Raw genomic sequence first — 24,157 nt, forward strand, 5'->3', positions numbered from 1 at the left:
AGGTGCCATAATCTTTCCTCAAGTTTTTTCTGTGCCATTTGTTCCATCTATCCTAGTGTATGTTTTTCCAGAAGTAAACTGCAGATATAAAGAAAAGAGAAGTCTGCTTAAAACACCTAGAGCTTCTGTTGACTGGGTGAAGAAGTTGTTATGCCTTGCTGGACAAAGATTTACACTCTCTCCTTAAGATTGGGAGGCTTTTGGTGGTTTCAGTAGTATACCCTAGGGTATTGTGATATAAGTGGTATTATGTTTTTATAACGGTGTTATGTGTTCTATTCTATTTCCTTGTTGTGCTGGTCATAGACTGCAATAAACCTTGAACTGAACTGACAAAGATTTACTCTTTGCTGTTGCTGAAGGTCTGAGCTCCCTACTGGAAAGGAAGTACCATTGATTGGACTCCCTACAGTGGTCGGTGAAGGCTTGAGTGCCGCTATTGTATGCAGAAAGTGGCCATTTTGCGGGGAGATAAGCTATTTTGTGGAGAGATCTGTGACAACTGAAATCCATCTCAGTAGCAGAACTTGTATCTGGGCAGTGATGACATCTCTGATCATCTAGATATGGGGGCTGGGGATGTGGGGAGGTGTGCCAGCTGTTGGTAATTGGGCGTGAATACATAGTCCCAGGACTGCTGAGCCTCCTCGCCCGGATATTTGGGGTTCTGCAGCCCGCAACTGATAGAATGTGGGATGGGAGAGGTATCGGTCTCACCATGCTTGTTTCTTTCCCTTCCTTGGCTGTGGATTATGTGACTCTGTGTCTTTAGTCAAGTGCAGCAATAGTGGTGATGGATTTGCATGCTGTGTACTGTATTTTATACTGGGGTGTCTGTTGCCTTCAGGGGGCGGGAGGTGCGTGTTGCAATGCCTCCCTTTGGGCTTGCCTTTTGTCTGCTGTATTGCAGCAGTGTTTGCAGGAAACTGACTTCTTCTTCTTCTTTTTTTTTTTTAGTTCCTTTTGATAAGGAAGGTCTATATTCCTGCCAGTGGCAGCTAGTGGGGCTGTGACATCAGTGGGCCTGATGCAAGGATACCAGCATCTTGGTTTGGCAAGAGTAACCCAGGCCTGCTGTGACATCTGATCCCGAGGAGGTGGGGCAGAGAAAGGAATTGCCTGCTAGTCAGCAGACCTCGGATGCCGGTCTGTGTTCCAGTGCTGTGTTCAGCCTGGCTGGGAGCTCTTTCCTCTGCTTTGCAAGGGAAAGAGGAAAGAGCTCTCAGTCAGGCTGGAACGCAGCACTGACTGGCGGGGAAAGAGGCTAAGTGCCCTTTCCCACCACTGGCCACGCCCCCATGCCTGATGTTGACGCAGAGGGCGTAGTTAGGGCATGCATGTGCCCCCCCCCCAGTTGGCAAGGGGGTAGGGGCGTATCCCACGGCCATGAGGGGCTTCCTCTGCTCCTGGCCCTGTCACTGGTGAACTTCCACCAAACCTGTGGTGCTTGGGGCACCCTGAACAAGGCCTCGGTTGATCTTCATACAGGGGCAAGTGTTTCCGGGGCAATGTGGAGCTTCGGCTATCCATACGCTGGTTTAAACTGGAGAGAGAGGGACTGTTGGGAAGGAGGTTCCTCTGGCCTTTGTACTGCTGTGCCTCGGAGTAGCTTCCCAGAGAGCCTTTCCGTTCTGAGAGTCCGCTCCCTGCATGTTGTTACCCGTGAGTTTTCCATGGAGTGTTGTGTATTCTGAGATCTTGTGGCAGCTTGGGCACAGCGGCAGTGTTTGGCGTGACTAGGCACAGAACTGGGCATCCTGTGTAATCTGGGCATCTGCCCAAAGGTGTGTGGTTGGTGGGAGAAGCAAATGCATAAAACTGATGGCTTTAAGTATGTGGACTGGGCTCTTGACTTTTCCAGGAGCCGAAGGAGGGGCTGGGTTGGGTTTTTAGTGGCCAGGGCGAAGCTCTTGCCCCCAGACGAACAGCAGCAGAAACCATTGTACAAGAGAAGCGAAGAAGTGTTAGGCTTTCATTACTACAAGCTGCAGAGCTTGAGTGACGTTGGCATCGAGGAGCGGCAGGCAACCTTGGCACTCCAGCTGTTGCTGAATGGCAACTCAATAAATTGCAGCTGGGGATGAATGGAATTGTAGCTCTGCAGCAGCTGGAGAGCTGAGGTTGCCTACCCCCAGGATAGCATTAAGAATGTCTAAGTGCAAAGGACACAGACGCTTGCCTGAACTGCCCATGTTGCCGTTCAGCTAGGGATGCTTATGCTGAGAGAAGCAGCCTGTCCTGCCTGGGTGCTTTGTCAGCGAATAGAAGCCGCTTCCTTTGTTGGCACACGTTTCCAGGGAGTGCTTGCCTCCGTCAGTCTGCTAGCTGATCTGAATTTTTATTTTGCTCATTAGATGCAGCAGCGGCATGACTGCCAGGTCTCGGTGTGAGTCCACTGTGAAATTTCGTCAAGATTAAACCCGTAATTCTGGAATCGAGCATTATGTGAGGAGTTGACTGGCGGTGCTTGTTAAATGCATGTGAGTTCCAGCCCCTTGGAGCTGTCTCTTTCACGCGCTGGCTTAGCATGGTGAAGAGTCCCCGCCTTGACCCACTTCTCTGCATTACATCAACGGAAGGGCCCCGTACCTGTGGGCAGACATCCAAGCTGGGGGAAGGCACTGCGATCTCCCCTTGTCCCTGCTGCAGTAGCTCAGGCTCGGCTCCCGCCGTGTGGATCCTTGCGGGCTAATTAGCATTCCTGCCACAGCCCTGCTGCTCCTTGGTTGTGCTCCCAGAAGGCTCTTCTGGCACTTCCAGGGGGGAAAGCAGTTCCAGATGTCAAGATCTCACAGGGTGTCTTAAAACCACTTACTTCAGTATTTGGCTGAATTTCCAGGCCTTGCAAGAGAAGACCAGTCTTGACTTGGAAATGTGGCCCGTCTTTACTCGGATGATTTTGTTGTTGTTGTATGACATAGATCACCCTCTGGCTCCAATTGCCATGGCAGCAACATGCCACTGTGAAGTGCGACAAGCAGCTCTCCCTGGTGAGCCAGGCTTGCTGTCTTGCGGTCTCTCCCAGGTGAGCTGACGGAGGATGCTGGGCAGGGGTTGTATACTTGCTTTGATGATCAGGAGTAGGGGGAGGAGTTGTGGTTTTTTTAATGAGTACTTGCTGCGAGCCCCGAAGTTGTGGATGTGTGCCAGACAAGAGGAGCAGGCTTGGTTTGTGGTGATCTGCCCTTTCTGGGGGAGATAGGGACTTGGTCTCTTATTTGGCACAGGGCCGGTTTGTGTGCCTCTATGAGATAACACAATTCGGCACAGGAAAACCCTTGTGTGCCGTCTTGTGGCACTTCCGATAGAATCAATAGGCTTATTGTGGCATATCCTTTTGTGGGACCAGGGCCCACTGTGGCAGATGCTCCAAGAGTCCTCCTGAACAGATATAAGACAGACCAAGAAATGGCACACAATCGGGATATTTCTTGGCATGTTCACAAACTGTTAAGAGCTGGTAGAGTTGAAATGCATACAAGATAAGCTCACTTGCCCATTCACAGCAGAAGTAATTGGTGATAATACTGGCTTTGTAGCCTTGCTGTACTAGCACAGCACCTATCATGCAAAAGAAACCCATGGTCCTGATAAAACCTGAATGGAATAAACCATGTTTACTGATAGTGTTACTAATCACCGTAGCATTACTGATTATTGCTGCAGTTGTGCATGAGTCGCTCTCTTCTTACTCTGTATACATTTGGGCTCCGCAGACCCGCTGTGACCCCTGACATTTTGTGGCCTTTCAGACCCACTGATTACTGGGTCTGAAAGATTACTGTACAGATTATTATGTCGATTTGCAGACTGGAAGCAGCTCTTCACACATCTGGCAAACAGGACTCAAGTCCACAAAACCTTCTGCCATCTTAAATCGTGAATGAGGTTGCCACAGGACCCTCTGTGTTGGCTGCAACAGCCTTGGCTACTCCTGGAACTGGCCTCTCTTGTTCTGGCCTCTTTAGGCCAAGGTTGACCAACGAGTACCTCACCTGGGGCAGCTTTATCTGCCCCCTGGTGGACTTGCCATTCCTTGATTTAACATGTGGTGAAAAGTTGGCCCATAGCTTGCAAGGGAAACCTTCTCAAATCGGAAGATATTCAGTCACTCTCTGGGTGTTGTGCCCAGAGCCCAAGAACCTCTGGATCTGCTTTCTGTTGCGTCAAACCCTCGGTCCATTTAGGTCAGTATTATCGGCACTGACTGGTGGCAGCAGCAGCCCTGCAGAGTTTCAGGCCGGGTTCCCCCCCCCCCCAAAAAAAAAACCTACCTGGAGGTGCTGCCAGGGACAGCACCTGGGACCTTTTGCATCCAAAGCAGGTGCTCTGCTGCTGAGTTACAGACCTTCGCCTCAAGCCCTCGCTGAAGCTGTCGGTGGTGACCACTTCCACTGTAAAACTGGGTTGTCTGTGAAGTGGTTGGAGGAGGCGGCAAAGTACATGTCCAACTTGCCTGGAAAATAGTGTCCCTGCCCTGAATAGGACTGTGTATAAAGTACCCGTAGTTGGTATGCCCAGTGCAAAAATCAGAAACGGTCTAATTTGTTACAATATACAGTGTTGCACATTAGAGAGGAAGGAGAATTGGGGGAAGTCGGGCTGAAGAGCCTCTTTCTCCCCTGGAGAGTTCGGACCCTGGCTACCGCTAGAGTCCCAAGAAGGAAGAGTGCAGCTGAGCCAGGCAGGCTGAGGGAAAGGGCTTTGCTTTCTCACCTTCCCTCTCCCTGTGCTAAGCGGCAGAACTGCTGGCTGCCGGTGGTGTCAGAGGGGCGGAACAGGAGAGATGGATGCAGAGCTTTTCCATCTCGGATCGCCAGATGTCATTGGACTAGGACAAGGAGTGTGGCGCTCTGTGCTTACCCATCATCTGTTCATCTAGGTCGTGGGTTCTCCTTAGAACCCGTGATCTAGATGAATCATACCTGGCAAGAGCATCACACTCCTTGTTCTGCGCTGATGCTGTAAAGCGGCTATGCACCTCCTGTGTCTTCCTCTCTGGCAACAGTCTGCACCTGCTCTGGCCTCTGAGCTCTCCTGGAGGAGATCGAGCTGGATTTTTGCAGCTGAACTGCTGCAGCTTCCTGGAGTAACTGTCTCTTCTTGGTTGCAGCCAGCTCTTTCCGCTTCCCAGTTCTGCCAAAGTCTCTCAGTCTGCCCTTCTGTGCCAGGAGCCTTGGAAGTTTTGAAATGGCTTGGAGGCAGTCTTGGAAAAAGTCTCTGGCGCTGTCGGGAGGAAATGCTGAGGGACTTAAAGCAAGCTGGGCCTGGGCCTGACTGCCTTGCAGTTCATGTTCTTGAAGAGGCATAGGAGGAGCACGTCTGTGGATACACGATGGAAGGAATTATTTGGGAGATGGTGCTGAACTCTCTTAGCGGGGAAATGAGGATGATGACTTAGCTGATCTTGAAGCATTGCCAGAGCTGGAAAAAATTTCTCAGGCTCTGAGAAACCAGAATCTTCTGAGTGTTTTATTCCACCTCTGTCTAAAAATCTGATGCTCAGAAAATGGAGGCTGCTGTCTAAGGATTGGAAACCTTTCCCCCCTAGTCCTCTTATGTCATGTTCTCTTTGCTCTGTCTAATATGCAAGGCTAAAATATATATATCTCAGCAGATGGTCACCTGGGTTCAGAACAGCATTGTACTATTGCTTAGGAATCTGAAATGTAATTTTTTCCATTTCCACTAATACAAATGTTGTGTTTTCCTTGCATTCATCTTGCTTGAGTCGTGCCAAGGTTCTCTGGGTTGGCTTCCAAAGTGCCTGAGCAGGAGGCTGGCTGCTGTGAGGCTGGGAAGCTGGCACTTTGACCTGGTTGAGTGTAAAAGGCACCCTTCTGGCCAGGATCCCAAGAACCATGAAGCCATTTCCATGAGCTCAAGGGGCCTGGAGGTTTCTTTTTCTTCCTCCCCCCGCAACAGTTCCCCCGCCTTGCCTATGATTTGTGAAAACTGCTTTTGAAACCCAAGGGCACTTTAGAAGTTTGATATAGCATGAAAGTTGTATTTTCAGGGGAAGGAAAGGGGAAAGCTTAAAAATATATATTTCCACTGGGCTTGTGTGAGCCTAAGTAGCTTTTCGCATCCCGGCTTCTTACACGTAGTAAGATGTCTTTTGCTTTCTAATAAGTGCCAACTTGTGTTTTCAGTTTGAAAACTCGTGCTTGCTGCTGTATCTCAGAGACACTTATTTTCAAGTTTTTTGTAACTGGCAGATCTGTTTAAATCAAGCCAGTATGATATAGTCCAGGGGTTCCCAGCTTTGGGTCTCCCCAGATGTTGTTGCTCTACAACTTCTGTTATCCCCTGCCAGGTGTCCAACAATCTCTGGGGACCCTTTGTATAGTTGATAGAACCTTGGACTTGGACCTACCCAGGAGACCTGGGTTCAAATCTTTGCTCAGCTGTAAAGCTGATCAGTGGCTTTGGGCACGTTGCTGTTTCTTCTTTTGTTGTCTGCAAGAACAAAAGGGGACAGACCTCACCCCCAACAGGGGCATAGTTATTATTGAACAAAAGTGGGGGGAAGTAAATGTCCCTAGGCCCCTGAGAGAGGGACATCTCCCCCCCCCCCGGGCTCAGTAACAGCAGGCTCTTTGCTGTCTCCCAGCAGCTCTCTTAAAAGGACTGGACAGGGAGCAGAGGGTCCATCTTCAGTTTTTGTCCCAGGGCCCACTCCAACCTTGCTGTGTCCCTGCCCCTCTGTATTCAACCCTGAGCTCTTTGGGGAAATGGCAGCGGCAGATGTAGTGATTATAATGAAATACAATGAGGAGCTAGTTTTAAAAAAGAAAGATGATAAATCTAGAATATGGAAAATTGGCTCATGTGGTCTGCCTGATTCAGCTCTGTGGGTTCTTATGGGCAGTGCCGAGAGGAAGGCTGCTCAGAAAGAGCATAATGGCCCCATTTTGTACTTGCACCCTGTTCACTGCTATATTATTTCCCCTAATGATCTTGGCAAAAGCTCACAGGCACTGCCCCTCTGTTCCCTTTAATGAGCCCCAGTGACATGAGAGGAGGCTCGTAGAAGGCAATTCTGTGGGCGCGTTTTGTACCCCTTGTGCAGAGACCTGGAATACTAATGTTTTGCAGAACCCAGGTGAATTGCACTATGTGAGAATCCTGTTGGATGTGTGCCTTTTTCCTGGGTTTATAAACCAAGCGCCAGGGAAGCCTTTATGCAAAGTGGTGGAGGCGTATGCCACAAGCTAGAGTGCTTGGTGGCTTTATCGCAGGAGATCTTTGTCCCAGCGTGCACAGTGGAATAAAATGGGTAATTTAAAGGACATATGAAATATTTGCTGCTGTTCAGATTCCCCACTGCAACTAGATGGTTGCGACACTTATGGTTGCTCTGACTGATAGCTCAGCTGCCTCTTGCAGTCTAATAATACTTGGTTAGTGGTCCCATAACAACTGCAAACATTGCTTCTCAGGATGGGAACTTGATACAAATGGTTATGGGCTAGAAGCACATTTTCTCCTTCCTCCACCCAGTTCTGTGCCCTGGGTCTTCGGAAAAATGTAATGCTTCAGATTTAAATGGAAGAAGACACGTGTGATTTTGGATTTTCCCCGCACCCTCCACAGAAAGATGCAAACTGGATCTGAGCCCACTAGAAAGGCACTTTGACTTGTCCTCTGCAGCTGTGCTCTAGGCTTTTGTGTGCCCCCCACCCCGTGATTTCCACAGGAGTAGTGGGCTCTCGGAAGCAACATCCAGCCTCCTGAGAACTTCAGTCACCTCATTGTTCTGAACAGCAGTTTCATTGAACAAGCCTTGGGCCAAACCATTTCAGTCGCTCTTCCTTTGCTGTACTTCTACACCAGTGACTTTTTCTTTTAAGGAAATTAAACATTAATTTTTGACTTGAATTAAAAACTTGAAATAGCAAGTAGGGTGGAATGAAGGGGGAGGAATTCTGTTAACCTCTCTGCTGAAACTTCTAAATGTTCCTCAGTTCGTTAGCCTGTTGTGTTAGGGAACTGTGTCTGTAGCTGAAAAATATTCACACTGGCCATGATTAACAGGAGTAGAACACAAGCTTTGCATGGAAGAAGGTCCCAGGTTCAGTCCTAGTATCTCCAATTAATGGATACTCTCTCGACATCCTGAGGGATCACACCGGCTACCGTAGGAACCTGCTGTGTGTTTTATTGATGACTTGTGGTGTGGGCTGCCCCATGAATCCTTATGGTTGAGGGCTGGAATGTAAGGTAGTACTTGTCAGTAATCCGTAGGTTTGTGTGTGAAGAAACTTGCTTTGTGCACAGGATTCTTGAACAAGTTAAATCTCCACCTCCTGAAGGCATTGCGATGAAGTCTCTGCTAACCGAGGAGCAAGGAGAATTCAGACTGGTCCAAGAGCAGCCTCCATCCTTGTGCTCTTTGTTTCAGTCTTCTTTGTGCTGGTGGAGGGATTGGAGTTGAGTTGACTTTCTGATATCTATTCTCAGAGACACCCACCCACCCGCTGAGCAGTTGTGGCTTCTTCCTCCCTGGAAGGCCACAGAGGCCTAGGCTGCCTCCATGTCCCTTCTGAGTCCTGTCCTCCCCCTCCAAACCTGAGCAACAGACTTCTTCCAAATAACGCACTCCTGTTTAAGCCAATATTAGCATCGCTACTGTGACTTAATGCCCTCTGCATTCTGCCCACAGGCCCCTGCTGCTCTTCTAGAGATAAGAACCATTTTATTTTTAGCACCAACCCGTTCTCCTCCTCATTAAACCAATTAAACACATTAGGAGGTAACCCTGCATGTGGATCTGGTTCGAGATCTCCTTAGTGTCTGAATTACGTGGCATGTTTTGAGTGCTAGACCTGCTTCCTAGTTAAGCTGTTAACCAGATCTGCTAGGTGGCAGCTGCTTTTGTAAGCTGTTCCGTAGCTACCGTCTCTCAAGGCTTCTCTGTCTTCACTCTCCAAGTGGCATGTGCCTCTATTGTCCCATTTCTGAACTGGGATATTATCCATGTTTTGGAATCCTTTAAGTTGGGAAGCTGATGTTGAAGCCTTCAGCCAGACCAGGCTTAGAGATGTTCACGAAATGGATTTTGCATTTTGTTTCAAGCTCAAAATGCAACGCAAGACAGTCAAATGTTTCGTCAAAACAGCAGTCGAGCTGGCTGTTTCAGTGAAACAACTCAAAATACTTTGAGTGTTTTAGCCCTAGGGAACAATGGGGAAACTCCAAATATCCCACTGTTCCCCATGGGTAGCTCCAAAGGATACCAAAGTGGGTTGTGTTGTAGGGCATGATTAGTACTACCTCCCACCCAGCCCACAAAAGAAATGGGCAAGCGGGCGAAGTTTGGATTCTATGGGGGTTTGGGGGGAAAGCAGAGGCGTAACTACCATTAGGCAAGGGGAGGCAGTCGTCTTGGGGCCCCCCGCCTTGAGGGCCCCTCCAGAGGCACATCACATGACTCCCCACCCGCCCATGTTGCACCCCCTATGAATTATGTTGAGTCTCTTGGAGATCGGCAGGAGCAGAGAGTAAAAAAAACTAGATTCAGTGTGAACTAGATTTTCACCGTATTCATAATGGGGATGTGAGTGTGAGTGCACTATATATTGTGAAGTGTGTTTGTGTGTGTATATCAGCGAGGGGCCCATTTTAAAATCTTGTCTCTGGGCCTCTCCAACCTTGCTACGCCCCTGGGGAAAGTTAAAAATTTTGTTTAAAAAGTGGTGTAACAGGGAAATGTTTGACTAACAAGCAGAAGGTTGCCAGTTCTAATCCCTGCTGCTACTATATCGAGCAGCAGTGATATAGGAAGATGCTGAAAGGCATCATCTCATACTGCACGGGACGAGGTAATGGCAAACCCCTCCTGTATTCTACCAAAGAAAACCACAGGGCTCTGTGGGCGCCAGGAGTCTAAATCAACTTGACAGCACACTTTATCTAGGAGGTACCCATGGAGAGTAATGGGGGTGTTTGGAGTTTCCCCATTGTTCCCTATGGCTAGAACAAGAGTGCACTCTTAGAGTGCACACAACTTGCAGTGCATTGTGCAACCCTGCCTTGAAAAACACTGAAGATAAGCACACAGTAAAAGGGAATCTGTCCCTCCCAACGCAGAACACACATTTCTAAAACAGTCCAAAAATGGCCAAAAAAGAATAACTGACCCAGAATCCATTGCCAGCCACAGTGCCTGTGCTACAGTTATATCATTGGCACAAGTTGCTCTCTCTCACACAATTATGACTTCTTACATTCCTAGCATTGCAACAGCAGCACATTTAGCAGCAAGCATAGTCATACGCTCAATTAGAGCAATTTCAGCCACATTCTGACTAAGTATACCTTGCAATGCAGATTGCAGAGCAGACCAGAGCAGTGAGTGAAGCACAAGTTAGTCTCAGGGCCGAACATGGAGCTCATCACAGCAGTCACCAAGAAATATTACATACAAACGGAGAGAGCTGCCACTCTCTATTTCTCGCCACAACACTATCTCACAAACAACAAACCACAACTCAGGGAAGGCAGGCACCCAAGTTCTGCCTTTGTCAATCTAAGAACCAGAAAAACCAGATAGTTACAGCAGTGATAGCACATTATACTTGGTGCTGAGAAAAGAAAACCACAAAATCTAGCCTCCTCTCTGATATATTCTCTTCAAGAGTGGCATAAGGGCTCTCTGCCTCCCGGTCCCTTTTGAATACATTTTGAAATTCCCTCCGTTTGTGGGCCCCCCCCCCACCAATGGGGGTACAGTTACCCATGACAACACTTGACTTGTGTTCTAACAAGCCAACCAAGAAGCAAAGAGATCTCAAGTCAGGGCTAGAAAACCAATCCGCAAGGGGAAAACAGGCCTCCAAAATGGTGCTCAAAACGTTTCAATTGAAACGGGGTTGTTTTCTTTCAAGCCCGAAACACTCTCAATGGCCCTATTTAATCCGAAACATTTCACTGTGGAAATGTTTTGCACATCCCTAACCAGGCTAATCTCTGTAAAGTTCTCTGCATTGTCAAGTGTGGGGGGAGATACACATTTTGGTTCTCTGTTAAAGTAAATTAGGTTGATCTAGAAGTGAACTAGAACTTCAAAGTTTTACAGATGCTTTCTGTCTGGTAGCACCCATGTTTTGCTTATGGAAAGTCCCTGGTTCAATCCCTGGCTTCTCTTGTGAAAAAGACCTCAAGTACCGAAGCTACGAAATGCCTCTGCTTGAGACCTTGGAGAGCTGCTGGCAGTCAGCATGGACAATGCTAGGCGAGATGAATTTGTATAAGGCAGTTTCAGATGCTGATCTACAAAGCTCCATGCCACTTTATAACCCTGAATGTTCCTGGAGGATCCAACCACCTAGGCCATGGGTTCCCAGATGTGGGTCTGCAGATGTGGTTGGAAGACCACTCCCATCATGGCCTCTGTGGCTGGGGATGAGGTCCAGCAGCATCTGGGCACCCTAGTTTGAGAACCCCTGGCTTAGCTGATTTAAGGGTGCGTAACCAATAATCTGGCTAACTGGGCAAAGAGGCCCCTTTTTAAACTAATTTTCTCCGTAAACTGCTTTGGAAACGTTTGTTGAAAAGCAGCATATAAACATTTGTTGCTCTGTAAGCTATTCCCTTCAAGGGATGGAGCTGCTCTGGGAAGTGCAGAAGGTTTCAAGTTCCCTCCCTGGCAGCATCTCCAAGATAGGGCTGAGAGAGGCTCCTGCCTGCAACCTTGGAGAAGCCGCTGCCAGTCTGTGCAGAGACAATACTGAGCTAGATAGACCAATGGTCTGACTCAGTATATGGCAGCTTGCGCATGTTCTTCCTAGAGGTGCTTGGCATCTCTAAGCAGGCACTATTAGTGAGAGAATGAGGCTAAGAAAGCCCAGCCTGGTTTCCCCTGTGCGCGAGAACCACTCGGTGCCTCCAGAATGAGGTTAAGGGAGCAAACAATCCTTTAGCCTCGATTTTAGGATAGTCTTGGCCAGGGCTGGGAGACTGTGGGGCTCCCGACTGGCATCGGAGGGATCCCCGTAATGTACCGCACACTTGTGCATTGTGTAATGGGAGTTCCGGGAGGCAGGGCGAGGCACTCTAGCTCCCCACGCTGCCCAAGGGGGAAGCTGCATGTCTGGGCGCACAATCTCTGTGCCCAGACCAGCAGCCCGGATCGTCTGCGGGGAGGTCAGCATTTCAAGGCTTCCTGCCCGCTCGCTCTGTAGCCCTTCCTCACCAGCCGTGAGCAGGGGCTCAGTGTGGGGGAAGTCCTTCGTTTATCTACCACTCGCCTTGCTACCTGCCTCGCTTGTCTTGCTCTTGCAGCATCCCTAGATAGGCCGCTCTCCAGGACCAGAGGGGCACTCCTGGTTTGCTCTCCAGCCAGCGGCATGAGGGCCGGAGTCCTGCTAGACCTGCCCTGCTTGCTGAGAACCTCAGAATGAAGAGCTCCTCCTGACCTGGCCTACACTTTTTTGTCTTCAACTTTGTGCCACTGCAGCAGCTCACGGCACCAGTGAGGCAACGTGGGCTTCTTCCAATTAGTTGTTGGCATCTTGAAAGAACTAACAGAAACCCTTCCACAAGCATGGTTCGGTTCAGTTTATTGCGATCTTTGGTCAAATACATGATCCAGGTCAAATAAGCCAACCCCGAGGGTAGATAGCAATATAAACACATACATGCATATACATATGTAGAATCAGTTACATAGAAGATTGGGATTTTTTAAAAGGATAAAACAAAATTAAAAAGAAAGAGGGACAATTAAAATGGACCGTTTCTGACACACCATGAGTGAAATTTAATCGCAGCCATACAGAATTTGGCTACTGACTGCGAGACATAAGTATGTTTATCAGAAAGAAATGAGTTTATATACAGTTCATATGAATTGTCAGGGTATCTAAGAATGAGAGGAGCAATATATTTGGAACGCAGCTCACGATAAAAAGAACAATACAGAAGCACATGGCCAACCGTCTCAATATTTCCACTTCCACAAGCATGGAATAACTACATGGCTTTAGGCTGCCCCTTAGGCTACCCCCTTTACCCCCATCTAAAGTGTACTTCTGTGCGCCCCCCCCCCCCATGTTCCCATGCCTTGCTTGGAAAACAGTCCTCAACCTGGAAAGAGGAATCACTTACTTGCTCTCTGTCTCCCAGAGGATAAGAATAATATACTGTTCGCTTAATAATAGTGCATTATCTGAGATCATAAAATAATCATGGGTTCTGTGAGATAACAAGTCTCCAGGTGACAGAGCCTTGCAGATTTCTGGGGCTGGTTCAGATCCATGTGTTGGCTCCCCAGCTGGTGGGGTGCAGTGAGTGACTGGGGGCCTCTTTAGCAAATCTCTTGGTGTCCCTTTACAGTTGTTGCTATGCTAGCTTCTCTTTTTTGTAGGAAGTTCTGATCTGTATAGTCTTGCAGACCAGAGAATCTTTGCCTTCTCGGATGTTCTGGGCATGGGCTTATCTCCGAAGTAAGATAATTTTGTAAAGATAACGGTGGCCAGAGCTTTCCACTGTATCATAATGACTCACTGTGAAGTTGGGATTCTAGATCTTGTAATGCCCGTGGCATGTTGACTCTTAACTGCACATCATGTTCCTGTCTCCAGGACACTTAACGTATCATATGGTATCCTTCCACAGCGACAGAAAGCAAATACCTGCCGTAGCTGTTGCCCATTCTCATCTTGGGGGCCAAACTTCTTCTAAAGAGAATTGTATATAGTAGAAGTTTCTACTATCTAAAGGAAGAGTAGCTCTTTCTAGTCAGCTCTGTGATGTAAATCACAGCTTGTTTTAATGTTGTAGACCACCTAGAGACTTTGGTAGTGGGCGCTATACAAATATGCTTAAATAAATAAATCCTCTTCAGAGACAATACGATGATTCCGTGAAGTTTTTTCTCCCTCTCCTGTAAATGCTTTGGAGGAAGGGAAGGGAGGTAGCTCAGTGGTTTGCATGAAAAAGGTCCAAAGTTGGTCCCTGGCATCCCCAGTTAGAAAGGATCTCGGTTTGAAAAAGTCTAAGGGGCAGTAAGGAAGTCGGAGTAGAACTGTATTTGGCTGGCTGGATTAATTCTGTTGCAAGAAAACTATGTGAGTCAAGAAGGAATGTAACTGTCCACTTTATTTTTGTGATGCCTTCTTTACTCAGCAATTATGGGTGAGTTGGCCTCTTGAAGTTAAAAACAAACAAACCCAAAAACCCCATATGAGCTGAATATTGTGGTGTATTTTTAATCTGGCCCAATCTGCTGTTGCTGCTTGGTGTTGGGAGATCTTGGTCCCTAGAATAAGGGTGTGGCAGCTGGTGCTCAAAGATGCAGCTCCTCTTCCTTAATTGCTTTGCAAACAGAAACTGGATGAATCTCCGGGATGCAGAAACAGGGAAAATTCTCTGGCAAGGAACAGAAGACCTCTCTGTCCCTGGAGTAGAACATGAAGGTAATACTGGGCCTGTGGCCGGGGTGGGTGGGTGAAGAATCGGTGGTGGGAGAAGTGAAATCCTAGCCAGGTTCAGAGCTGCTTCCTATCATGGTGGCAGAATTTATTCAGCACCATCAATGTGCATGATGTCCCATGGAGGAAAATAAGCAATGAACAAAAACACCACCCAAAGAGAGAGGTCCCTGGCCTCAAGCAGGTTCCCATCCAAATTTTGACTTTGGAGGACTCACACAGGCTGAAGTTTGGGTGAGGAATAAGGGTTAAGTCCAAGGTTTTGTGAAAGAGGTGGGGTAGAAGAGGAAAGGAAGAGAATGCACTGGCACCCATCCCAGAGAGGTTTTGGGAGACAGTTCCAAGGATGGGAGGCTGGAGGTGTAGAAGGGAGTGGGGGACACCGGGATGTCTGAGATTGGTAGAGTTGGAGAACACAGAAGAAAACCCCAGCTAGGTCAGCCCCACATGTCCATCTAGGCCAGCACCAAGTTTCCCATGGCGGCCAACCAGATGGCTCTGGGAAGCCCACAAGCAGGGCATGACCAGGAAACAAGCCCTCAGGAGGTTACAGGTGTAGTGAACACGCCTCTTGTCTAGGCCTAGACTTTTAAAGCTCTTAGCCCTATTCACAACCGAGTTGAATCCAAACCATTCCCATCCTCCTGCTTTGGCTAAACTGGGCTGCAGGCCTGAGCTGATTCCGCCCTGCGGTTCTTCAGTTCTTGGGCAAGAGCTACGGACCCAGGACCACAAGAAAGACCAGTTCTGTCTCAACTGCTCAGGGACTTTGAGTCTACCCCTTTGCTTTGTACCTTTTAAAAAAGAGTAACAGACTAGGCAAAACTCCTTGGCCCATCCTCCACTCCTCCATGCTGGAGAGATGTCACATTTGCCCGTTGCTCTCCAGGGGCTCTCTGCACCACCGGTGATGCTGCACATGTTAGCCTTCCATGCCCTCATCGGAACGTCTGTGGGTACGGCTGAGATCGCAAAGCCAGATGGAGGAAATGCGCCGACAAGCCATTAATCTGTCTTTTTTGCACTCCCCCCCACCCCCGATCCATTTTAGCCTGCAGATCGCTTGGCCTTGCCCATGCCATGCTTTTTGCAGAAAATTGCTGTGCTAACCTACTTAGGAACATAAATGGCTTTGATTCCTCCTGAATCATGTCTCACTTGAAAGGCTAAACATGCCATTAAAGCCTATGGCAGCGGCAGGAGCAGCTCCTCATAGCGAGCCAGGGAGTGGGGGGGAGCAGATGCGGGTGCCGGAGGAGCTACAGTGCCTCTCCTTCCTGGAGCTCCGTTGGCCCCTCTCTCTCCCCTCCTGCCCCGGCATTCATGAGAGCCATGCAGCATGCAGGCTGGCCATTCATCAGGTAGCGCTGCTGTTGCTGGACTCTGGCTCCCAACCTCCCCAGCTGCATTGGGGCTGCGAATGATGGGAGATGTCGCTGGAGAGCCAAGGCGACCTACTGCTGGTTCAGCAAAGAGCAGGCAGCTCAGCACCACTTGCAAGATCAGCCCGCTTCCTTCTCCCTCACCAATCCACCCTTCCCAAGTCCTTGCCTGGCCATTGAGGCACCTGCCTGCACGTTCTTGGCGTTACAGCTTGGTCTGTGTTTGCTCATCATGAATCCGGGGAGCGTGTTTTTGCCCATACTCGGCAACAGCAGCACTTGGAGTAATAACCTGTGGTCTTCCCCTGCCAGCTCGCGTTCCTAAGAAAATCCTGAAATGCAAGGCCGTGTCTCGGGAGCTGAACTTCTCCTCATCGGAGCAGATGGAGAAATTCCGTCTCGAACAGAAAGTGTATTTCAAAGGGCAGTGTCTAGAAGGTACTGTTCCACTGCAGGGAGTGCTAGCAAATGGAGTGGGGTGGGGGCGGATGGGTTTGATGGTTTCTGCCCGTCTGAGCTGTCATTGGGACGCTTTAGGTCGAAATAGCCGTTTGTCTTTGTCTAGGTGAGCTTTTCAGTGTCTTCGCACAACTGGCTCTGCATTCAGAAACTGAGCCATAGGAAGGACCACTCTGACAGGAGATGGCCCCCTGGGATAGGTCCATCAGTGTCCTGCACAGGACAGGACACTTGACAGAATAACATAAGGGAAATGCAGAACTCTCCTGAGTTCAAGGAGTGTGCAGTTGCAATTTCAGCCACGAGGGGAAGCAGTGACGGAGAGGAGGCAAGAGGGAGCCTCCAAACCCCTGGTCTTGGATGTCGCACTGAACTTAAGAAGCAGCAAGACGTCGTCCCAGGGCAGGCGCTTGCCGGATGAAAAGATATGATCGACACTGACCTTCTGGCAACTGGGTTGTGGCCCCCAGCCCATAAAGAGTCCCCCCCCACCACCACCACCCATCCTACTTATCCACTGTGTTAGCTGTTGGTGACACACAGGTGGCTGGAACTGTCTCCATATTGACAAATGGCCCCCGCACCCTGGTTGCTTTGTGATGGCCATCGTTTGGAGGAGGCATGGTTCAGCAGTAGAGCACAAGCTTTCCTGGGTAGTGCCTCCGTGCATGCATGCACACAGCACCATATCTCACTTGGGCTCGGTTCTTGCCGTGCGGGCCTGGAAACTGCTCAGCACCATCTGGCCTGTACACAGGGTGTTGTGTTTAAATGCTGAAGGAGGCTTGCTGGCTGGCCCATGGCTTAGGTGGGTGCTAATGGCAGGAAAGGAAGCGCAGGCCACCTGACCCCCTCTCCCGATACGATGTCTTTATTGTCATTGTCCCGTACAGAACAACGAGATTGAAAGAATCTACAACAACCTCTACAGGACCTAACAAGAAATAACTAAATATATCCCAATATATATCCCCCTTTGCTCTCTCCACAGAGTGGTTCTTTGAGTTTGGCTTCGTGATCCCCAACTCCACAAACACCTGGCAGTCCTTGATAGAAGCAGCTCCAGAATCGCAGATGATGCCCGCTAATGTTCTAACGTGAGTTGTTGCTGCCGCATCTGAAATCGCTCACAGAGGTGGGCCTGAGGGTGGCCTGGATGGGGGTGGGAGGCAGGGCCCTGCCTCCTGTGTCAGCATTATTAGGTCTGCCTGTGCTGGGGCCACATTCATTTTCTGGTTTAAAGGGCCAAGATTAGACTCGGAACAGCTGAGTTCTGTGGCTTGGGTGAGGTAGTCGTTCTGGACGCTTCTGCTAATAATAGGGAGGGGGAAGATGGAGCACCAGGTCTCTCCTCTCCTCTGCCTGCCGGAAATTCTGCATGGCTGCCTGTGGGGCTCAGCGTTTGGCTGGCCCAACCCTTATTCCTCACCCACTTCCAGGCTTGATGTGTGTGGGGTCCCCCCCTTCAGTCTTAAGGTCTAGAAACGTGTCTTTAAAAATAATACAGAGCATTGACAGAGTGCATCTTCGAGTGTCCAGACCACTTCACATACACTATCTCAGTAATCCGGACAGTAAATTTAGTAAAGTAGCTGTTCCATCTCAGAAGTGGAGGCTGAGAGGGGAGGGGCTTTTTAAAGACCACCTGCTGAGTTCACACTCATCAGATGAAACTTAAGCCAAGTGCTTCATAACTCACCCTGTGGATCGTTCTGCAGCACCGGTTTTTGAGAATGCAAAAGGACAGCTTAGCTTCTTGGGATGCTGGATTCAGCGCTCAGTACCCTGTGCTGCATTTGCACCTTGTTCTGGTGGGGGTGTTGTGAGGAAGTGATCAGTGACTCTGTTCTGTTCATTTGCTGCATTTACATGCCGCCTTTTTGCCAAGGCATGTGAACATATGCACTTCTGAGTTTGACCACTGGTCAGTCGAGGTCGGTATTGTCTACACTGACTGGCAGTGCCTCTCCAGAGTTTCAAACAGACTGAGTTTTCAGTCTGATTCCCAGGCAGCATCTTCAGGAGACATCTGCTACTGAGGTACACCTCTTCCCTGTGTTCGAGGCAGCTTATGAGTCGATGCCAAAGCAAAAGTTACAAAAGATAAAATGCTTCTTTAAGAAATCAGACTCATCTTGGGCTGTTGCTGCTCTGGGTCTGATGGCAAGAGCTCCATCACCGGGGCATCGTCTCTTCTGCCTTTCCCTCGGGTCACGCAGGTCTGAATTATCCTGGGGTTGGGTAAATTCAGTGCCTGGTAAGCACATGGAGGCATGTGAAATGGATCCCGCTTGCGGGAAGCTCAGTGTTGTTCCTCGGAGCCCTCATATCAGAACAGCCTGTCTACTCAGAATATTAAGGAATTGCCCCAGACGGAGAGAAAACAGGCATTGCACTGGAGCAGAGACGTTAATTGAACAAGCAAGCGGATCATCTGTAGCAGAGTGACACATTACACAGTTTATAGCACTGTGTGTCAGTCTAAAAATACGTGGAAGAAAATATAAACTTGCAGTGACTTCCAAATTGGCTGAAGCCCACCAGTATTTTTTCAGTGTCCATAAAGTTTATCAAGTTGGAGGAACCAGCTCCTGCTTAGTGGGTCGCTGATCTGGCAACCCAATTCCAAGTGTGCTGTCATTGTGTGTTTGTAAGACAGTAACTGGAAATCCACAGCCCAATGAGAGCAAAATGTCCTCCACATTCAAACTTCTGTGGGCCTCTTAGAGCCAAATTAAATGATGATATGGAGGCAGCCATGTTAGTAGATTCAATTGTCTGTCCCATTCCTGTCTGAACTTGGTGGGTGGAGGACCCACTTTTGTCAACAAAGTGGGGGGGGGGGCTGTCTTCTCGCTATACTCCATTGCTGCAGACACTTTTCTCTCAGGCCAGTTTTGATACAGCCAGCAAGGAACAGGAGAAGAGATGAGGGGAGAAAAGTGCTGGAAGCCACAGAATACAGAGAGATGAGGGGTCAGCTCCCCTCACACATCTTCCCCACTTTACAGCAAACAGCAGGCCCCCTGCCCCTGTGTTAGATATGAATGAGGCAGCCACTATCACATCTAGTTTGGCCCTTAGAAACACCACTGTCAGACCTGAGCATCTCCCTCAGAAGGACTGAAGCTGGGACATTCTAGACACACCTGTCCTCTACCACCGAGCTATTTCCTCCTCTCCCGGACTCACTGTAGTGCCTCAGAAAGCACTTCAGTGAGTAGTGAAGAGAGGGGGGAATAGCTTGGTGGTAGAGGACAGTTGTGTCTAGAAGGTCCCAGCTTCAGTCCCTGGCATCTCCAGACCACTGCCTGGAACTGTGGAGAGCCAGCGGAGATACTAGGTAGAGCGAGACTAGGAGATGGTACTAGATAGAGGGGATATGCTGCACGTGGAGGAAATCCCCGGTTTAGTCGCTGGCATTTCTACCTAGCAGGCCTGAGATTCTGGAGAGCCCCATCCAGTCAGACGATAGGGGACTCAATGGGCTGCTGGTCTGAAGTGGCAGGAGGTACTTCATTGGTTCCTCCTGAGTGGGTCCTGCCTACCACCACTGCCACTGGAAGAGCCTAACTCGGAGAGACCCACCGCAGCAGTGGCCCCAGCAGGAAGCCTGGTCGTGGCTGCGTCTCCTTCAGTGAGTGGGAAGTTTTGTGGCAGTTTTCACTTCAGAAGAGCCCTGCTGGGTCCGGCAAGACTGTCGAGTCTCGCGTCCCATTTCCCATGGTGGCCAGCTGGAAGCCCTGAAACCGGAGGTGCAGACAAGGCCTTTCCCGCTGTGGCCGCCCTTGGACTGCTGTTCAGAGGCAGCGTTCCCTGTAACAGGGACTCCCAGATGCTGTTGACTACAACTCCCAGAATTCCCAGTCAAAAGCCATTGCAGATGAGGATGCTGGGAGTTGTAGTCAACTTAGGTGAGCTATTCAGAGGCATCCTGCCTGCGATCCTGGAAGCAGCATGTAGCAGTCAAGACCAGCAGCAGGCCTCTTACTCTTTGCTTTCCTCTTTTCCCCTCCACAGCGGCAACGTTATCATAGAAACCAAGTTTTATGACGACGACCTCCTCGTAAGCACTTCCAGAGTAAGACTGTTCTACGTTTGAGAGAAGGCCAGGGTGGGGCAGGGGGTGTGGTTTAGTCTCTTTCCCCTCATCTGGTTCCTGGTGCAGAATCCCCACCTCGCCCAACCAACTGTCCAGCGGAAGACTCTTCCTTGTAGGCTGTGACCCCAGGACCAGCTCGGTGCATCTTGTGACCTTGGCCAGTCCTCTGTTTCCTCCTCCTGGCTGGACAAGGCCGAGTCGTGAGATGGGCCCCCATCTGCTCAGAACTGGGGGGAGGGCGGGCTGAGGGACTTGGAGCCTCTTGCAAGCAAATGGTCATGAGGGATCAAGACTGTAAATTATGTTTAGGTTTTTTTAATCCTTTGTATGTATGTTTTTGAATCTTAGACCCCAGCCTCTCCTTCTTGGCAGGCAGTATGTTGTCTCAGTTCTTCATGAGTTGAGTTAACTCTCTCCTTCCCATCACCATTCCTTTCTTTTTTTCTTTCTCATTTAAAAAAGAATTCATTTCATCGCTGATTTCTGTGTAATTGGCCCAAACATCATCCCCTCCCACCTTCACTTCTTAACTTGTAAAATAGACTGTGATATTATTACATAATGTAATTAAAATAAATTTCTGAATTAAAAAGCAAACATTCCTACCATCCAAGATCTAAGTGAGATTTTATGATCTGAAGCTTGTCCTTTTCATTGGAAGGCCCCAGGGCTGATTCCTGCATCACACCCCAAGAGGAGCAGCCCCATAGCCATTAAAGTGGCGAACGTGAGATGCAGGCTACGAATGAAGGAGGTGGGTTTTCTCTACTTGGAGGAGGTTGGGACATGGGGGATGATGAGCCCCTTCAAATAAGTAAGGTGTCAAACCAATGTATGTCAAATACAGGAGGACCTCAATATTCGCGGGGGTTCCATTCCACGGTACAACCATGGATACAGAAACAGCGAATATCGAGTCATTGTGGTGATGGGGAATTGGGGGTTAGGGTCCCTGTTGGGGAAAAGCATGAATGAAATGTTGAATTTCACGGGGGGGGGGGGATGCAGAGGGAAGCCGCCTTCAGCACTTAGCTGCTTTCCCTGAGTCGCGCTGTGCCCCAGAATTTCCCCAAATTGGCCAAAAATCACCATTTTTTTCCTTTAAAAAACCAAAATGGAGCCATTTTGAAGCTCCGTAACAGAAAATGGCGGCCGGAAATGACCTCCCGGGTCATTTCTGGCCACCCCGACCTGTGGATACACAAGGTCAATGCATTTCCCCCATATGCTGCAGTCAGATGTCTGTTACCTGACTGCGGATAACGAACCTGTGGATATCGAGGTCCTCCTGTACGACAGAAGTTATTCAAAAGAAACAGTAGGAAAAATATATGGAAATAATTAATATGAATAAATCAAACTGCAGTTGACTTCAAGCCACCCAGTTGGACTCAAGTACTTCCCGTTTTGCATCTGGTGTCACGAAGCATCACATGTTGAACGTCCTTCATGTGCCACTCTGTGCTGGGGGGGGACAGGCTTGATTTTGCACGTGAGAACTGGCCCTGTGATTCTGCGATTTCAGGCAGGTGGACCACATGTGTACAGCGACACGTTGCCTTGTAACATTTCCGTGACCTCTTCATTGCCCCAGTTCATGCATTGGAAACTCAGTGTGCACATCTGCTTTTACAGAGGACGTATTGGGTTAAAAAATACATTGGTACGGCCATTCCTCCGTGTCAGAATACACATGGGCTTCCATGTATGCCTCACAGGAAGATGGGCAGGTGCTCATGTTCAACCCATCAACAGCCTTACCATCCAAGTAGCCGCTTTTTGTCCAAACTCCTCCTTTCCTCCCTGGTCCGTGGGCACTGGCAGAATCTTCACAGCAGGGTGGGCTTGTTAGCCAGCTAGACCTGCAGACCAAGGCACTGCTTGGGGTGGGAGAGGGGCTCTCTCTTGCTTCCCCAGAATAGTTTTGAGAATGTGAGAGATGCAGTAGGGAGGTGGGAGTTGGTGGGGTGACCCTCGGAGCAGAATCCCTGGCCATCGGCTACTGGGTTGGGTCCCCAGACGTGGTCTCACTAGTCCTTTTTGGGTGGACGGGAGGACACAGGAGCTGCTGCAGTTTCTGTTTGCTTTGACCCCAACTCTGTGAGCAGTGGTGCTCTTACCCCTGGACTTCGGGGCAGAGGTCCAGGGCCTCCACACCCCCTGGGGGCCCCCAAATCCTCTTTCGTCTGTCCCAGGTGGTGTAGTCACTGCTAGCCTGCCCTGCGCCCGGTGGCCGGGTGTGATTATGACCTGTGCCGGGTGCTTTACAGCCAGAGGGGGGAGTGGGGAAAGAAAAATGTGGGATGGGAGTATGTTAAGTTGTGTGTTGAAATGTTTCTTCTAATGCATATCTGCATAAACATACCTGTTTTACAGGATTACATTCTTGTGAGTTCAGTTGCTCTTTGTGCTCTCAAGGGCGCATGTGTTAAAAATACTGTGTGTGTCACAGGGTGTGTGTGTGTGCATGTGCAGGGGGATGATGCTTAACTTGCAGTGGGGCGGGGGCCCTCCAAGCAGTGAGGAGGCAGGCCTCCAAAGCCCTTTAGGCCCCGGCTCCAAAATTACCTAAGTGCACCTCTGTCTGTGAGGGAGATACATTCGATCTCTCGGATGGGAACTGAGGCCAGCTGGAAGGACCATCGGACACAGGCCCTGGAAACCAGACCTTGCCACTCGAAGACTGGTGTGCTCTGCCCCACTGGGGGAACATCCAAGTATGATGGAAACGACTCCTCTCTCCTTCTAAAGAATGGGGCATGCGTTGCATGGAGCCCACTTGGGCCAGCTCTGGCTTCTGCCTGCCTTTGGAGTCTTGACTCCCTTGCCAAAGAGTTTGCACAGCTGCTGCTGCCGTCACCACCCCTGGCCCACTCCCACATGGGCTAAACGGCTCTCTCTGTCCTCCACGTTTCTGAGGCATGTTTTGCCTAAACTAAAATGGGAGCAAAGGAGAAGGATGACTCAAGAGGCGGTCGGTCGTTCATTGCCCAACATGTTTTGAGCATGATCGTACTTGGGTAGGGGGTGATTTGAATTCAACTCTTCCCAGAAGATACCAAAGCTGTCTTACTGAAAACCTATGGACCTCTCACCAAGGTGACTTGCATTCTGCATCACTCTATGGGAAACCTAAAGGGCCATCGGTCACTGCTGCCCGTTCAAGAAAAGGAAGAGTTTTCTCTTGAGATGGTGCCGAAGGCAGTTCTGGTCTCTCCTTAAGAGTGATGAATGAGACATGAATTTTGTGCGGCTCTCGGAATGTACAGTGGCGCCAAGGGGGAGGCACCATGCCTTAGACATGCTCACAGGACGCAGCCTGCTCCTCAAAGACCCCTGCCTGAAATGAGGAAGTGTGTGTGTGTGGGGGGGGCAAATGGGGGTGTTGCTTAGCAGCAATTGTGTGTGGTGGGTTGTGCCCAAAGGACTCCGGCTCTTGCCTGGCCGATCTGCAGCTGTGCCCCAGATAATGGCCTCCACTGTGGCTTCTTCCTGTGACTGGCTCTGCCCCTCTGCCATGCTCATGCTCTCGGCGGTTCCTATAGAAACTGCCTCCCTTGGGATTTGCATCCACCGAGGGCTGCGTTCTTCCCGCCTGGTTGCCATGCCGTTGCCACCTAAGCAGCCCCATAAGGGGTTCGGGCAGGAGCAGCTGCTTGTGGGCCTGGGCTTGTGGGCAAGCAGCAGAAATAGCAAGTCTTGGGGGGACAGAGAGGAGGGCTGTCTCTGGTGTGCCCTCCTGGTGAACTTCCCTGGGGAGTCTGGCTGGCCATTCCGAG

General features: G+C 49.6%; 1 protein-coding gene across 2 annotated transcripts in view; it reads left to right on the forward strand.

Annotated features, from left to right (window-relative positions):
• The window catches only part of PDE6D (phosphodiesterase 6D), a 34,087-nt gene extending 13,101 nt beyond the window's left edge, over positions 1–20,986 (forward strand). Inside the window, exons 1-5 of one of the 2 annotated variants that reach the window (XM_053311783.1) lie at positions 2,355–2,480; positions 14,332–14,420; positions 16,130–16,255; positions 17,268–17,373; positions 20,297–20,986. In XM_053311783.1, coding sequence (XP_053167758.1) covers positions 14,339–14,420; positions 16,130–16,255; positions 17,268–17,373; positions 20,297–20,378 — 396 coding nt within the window. In that variant the 5' untranslated portion in view covers positions 2,355–2,480; positions 14,332–14,338 and the 3' untranslated portion in view covers positions 20,379–20,986. Of the gene's footprint in view, positions 1–2,354; positions 2,481–14,331; positions 14,421–16,129; positions 16,256–17,267; positions 17,374–20,296 lie in introns of those variants that run through there. The other variant, XM_053311782.1, reaches the window with a different exon arrangement.
• Positions 20,987–24,157: the final 3,171 nt, after the last annotated feature.

Source organism: Hemicordylus capensis, chromosome 3, assembly GCF_027244095.1.
Source record: "Hemicordylus capensis ecotype Gifberg chromosome 3, rHemCap1.1.pri, whole genome shotgun sequence".
NCBI classification, from domain to species: domain Eukaryota; kingdom Metazoa; phylum Chordata; class Lepidosauria; order Squamata; family Cordylidae; genus Hemicordylus; species Hemicordylus capensis.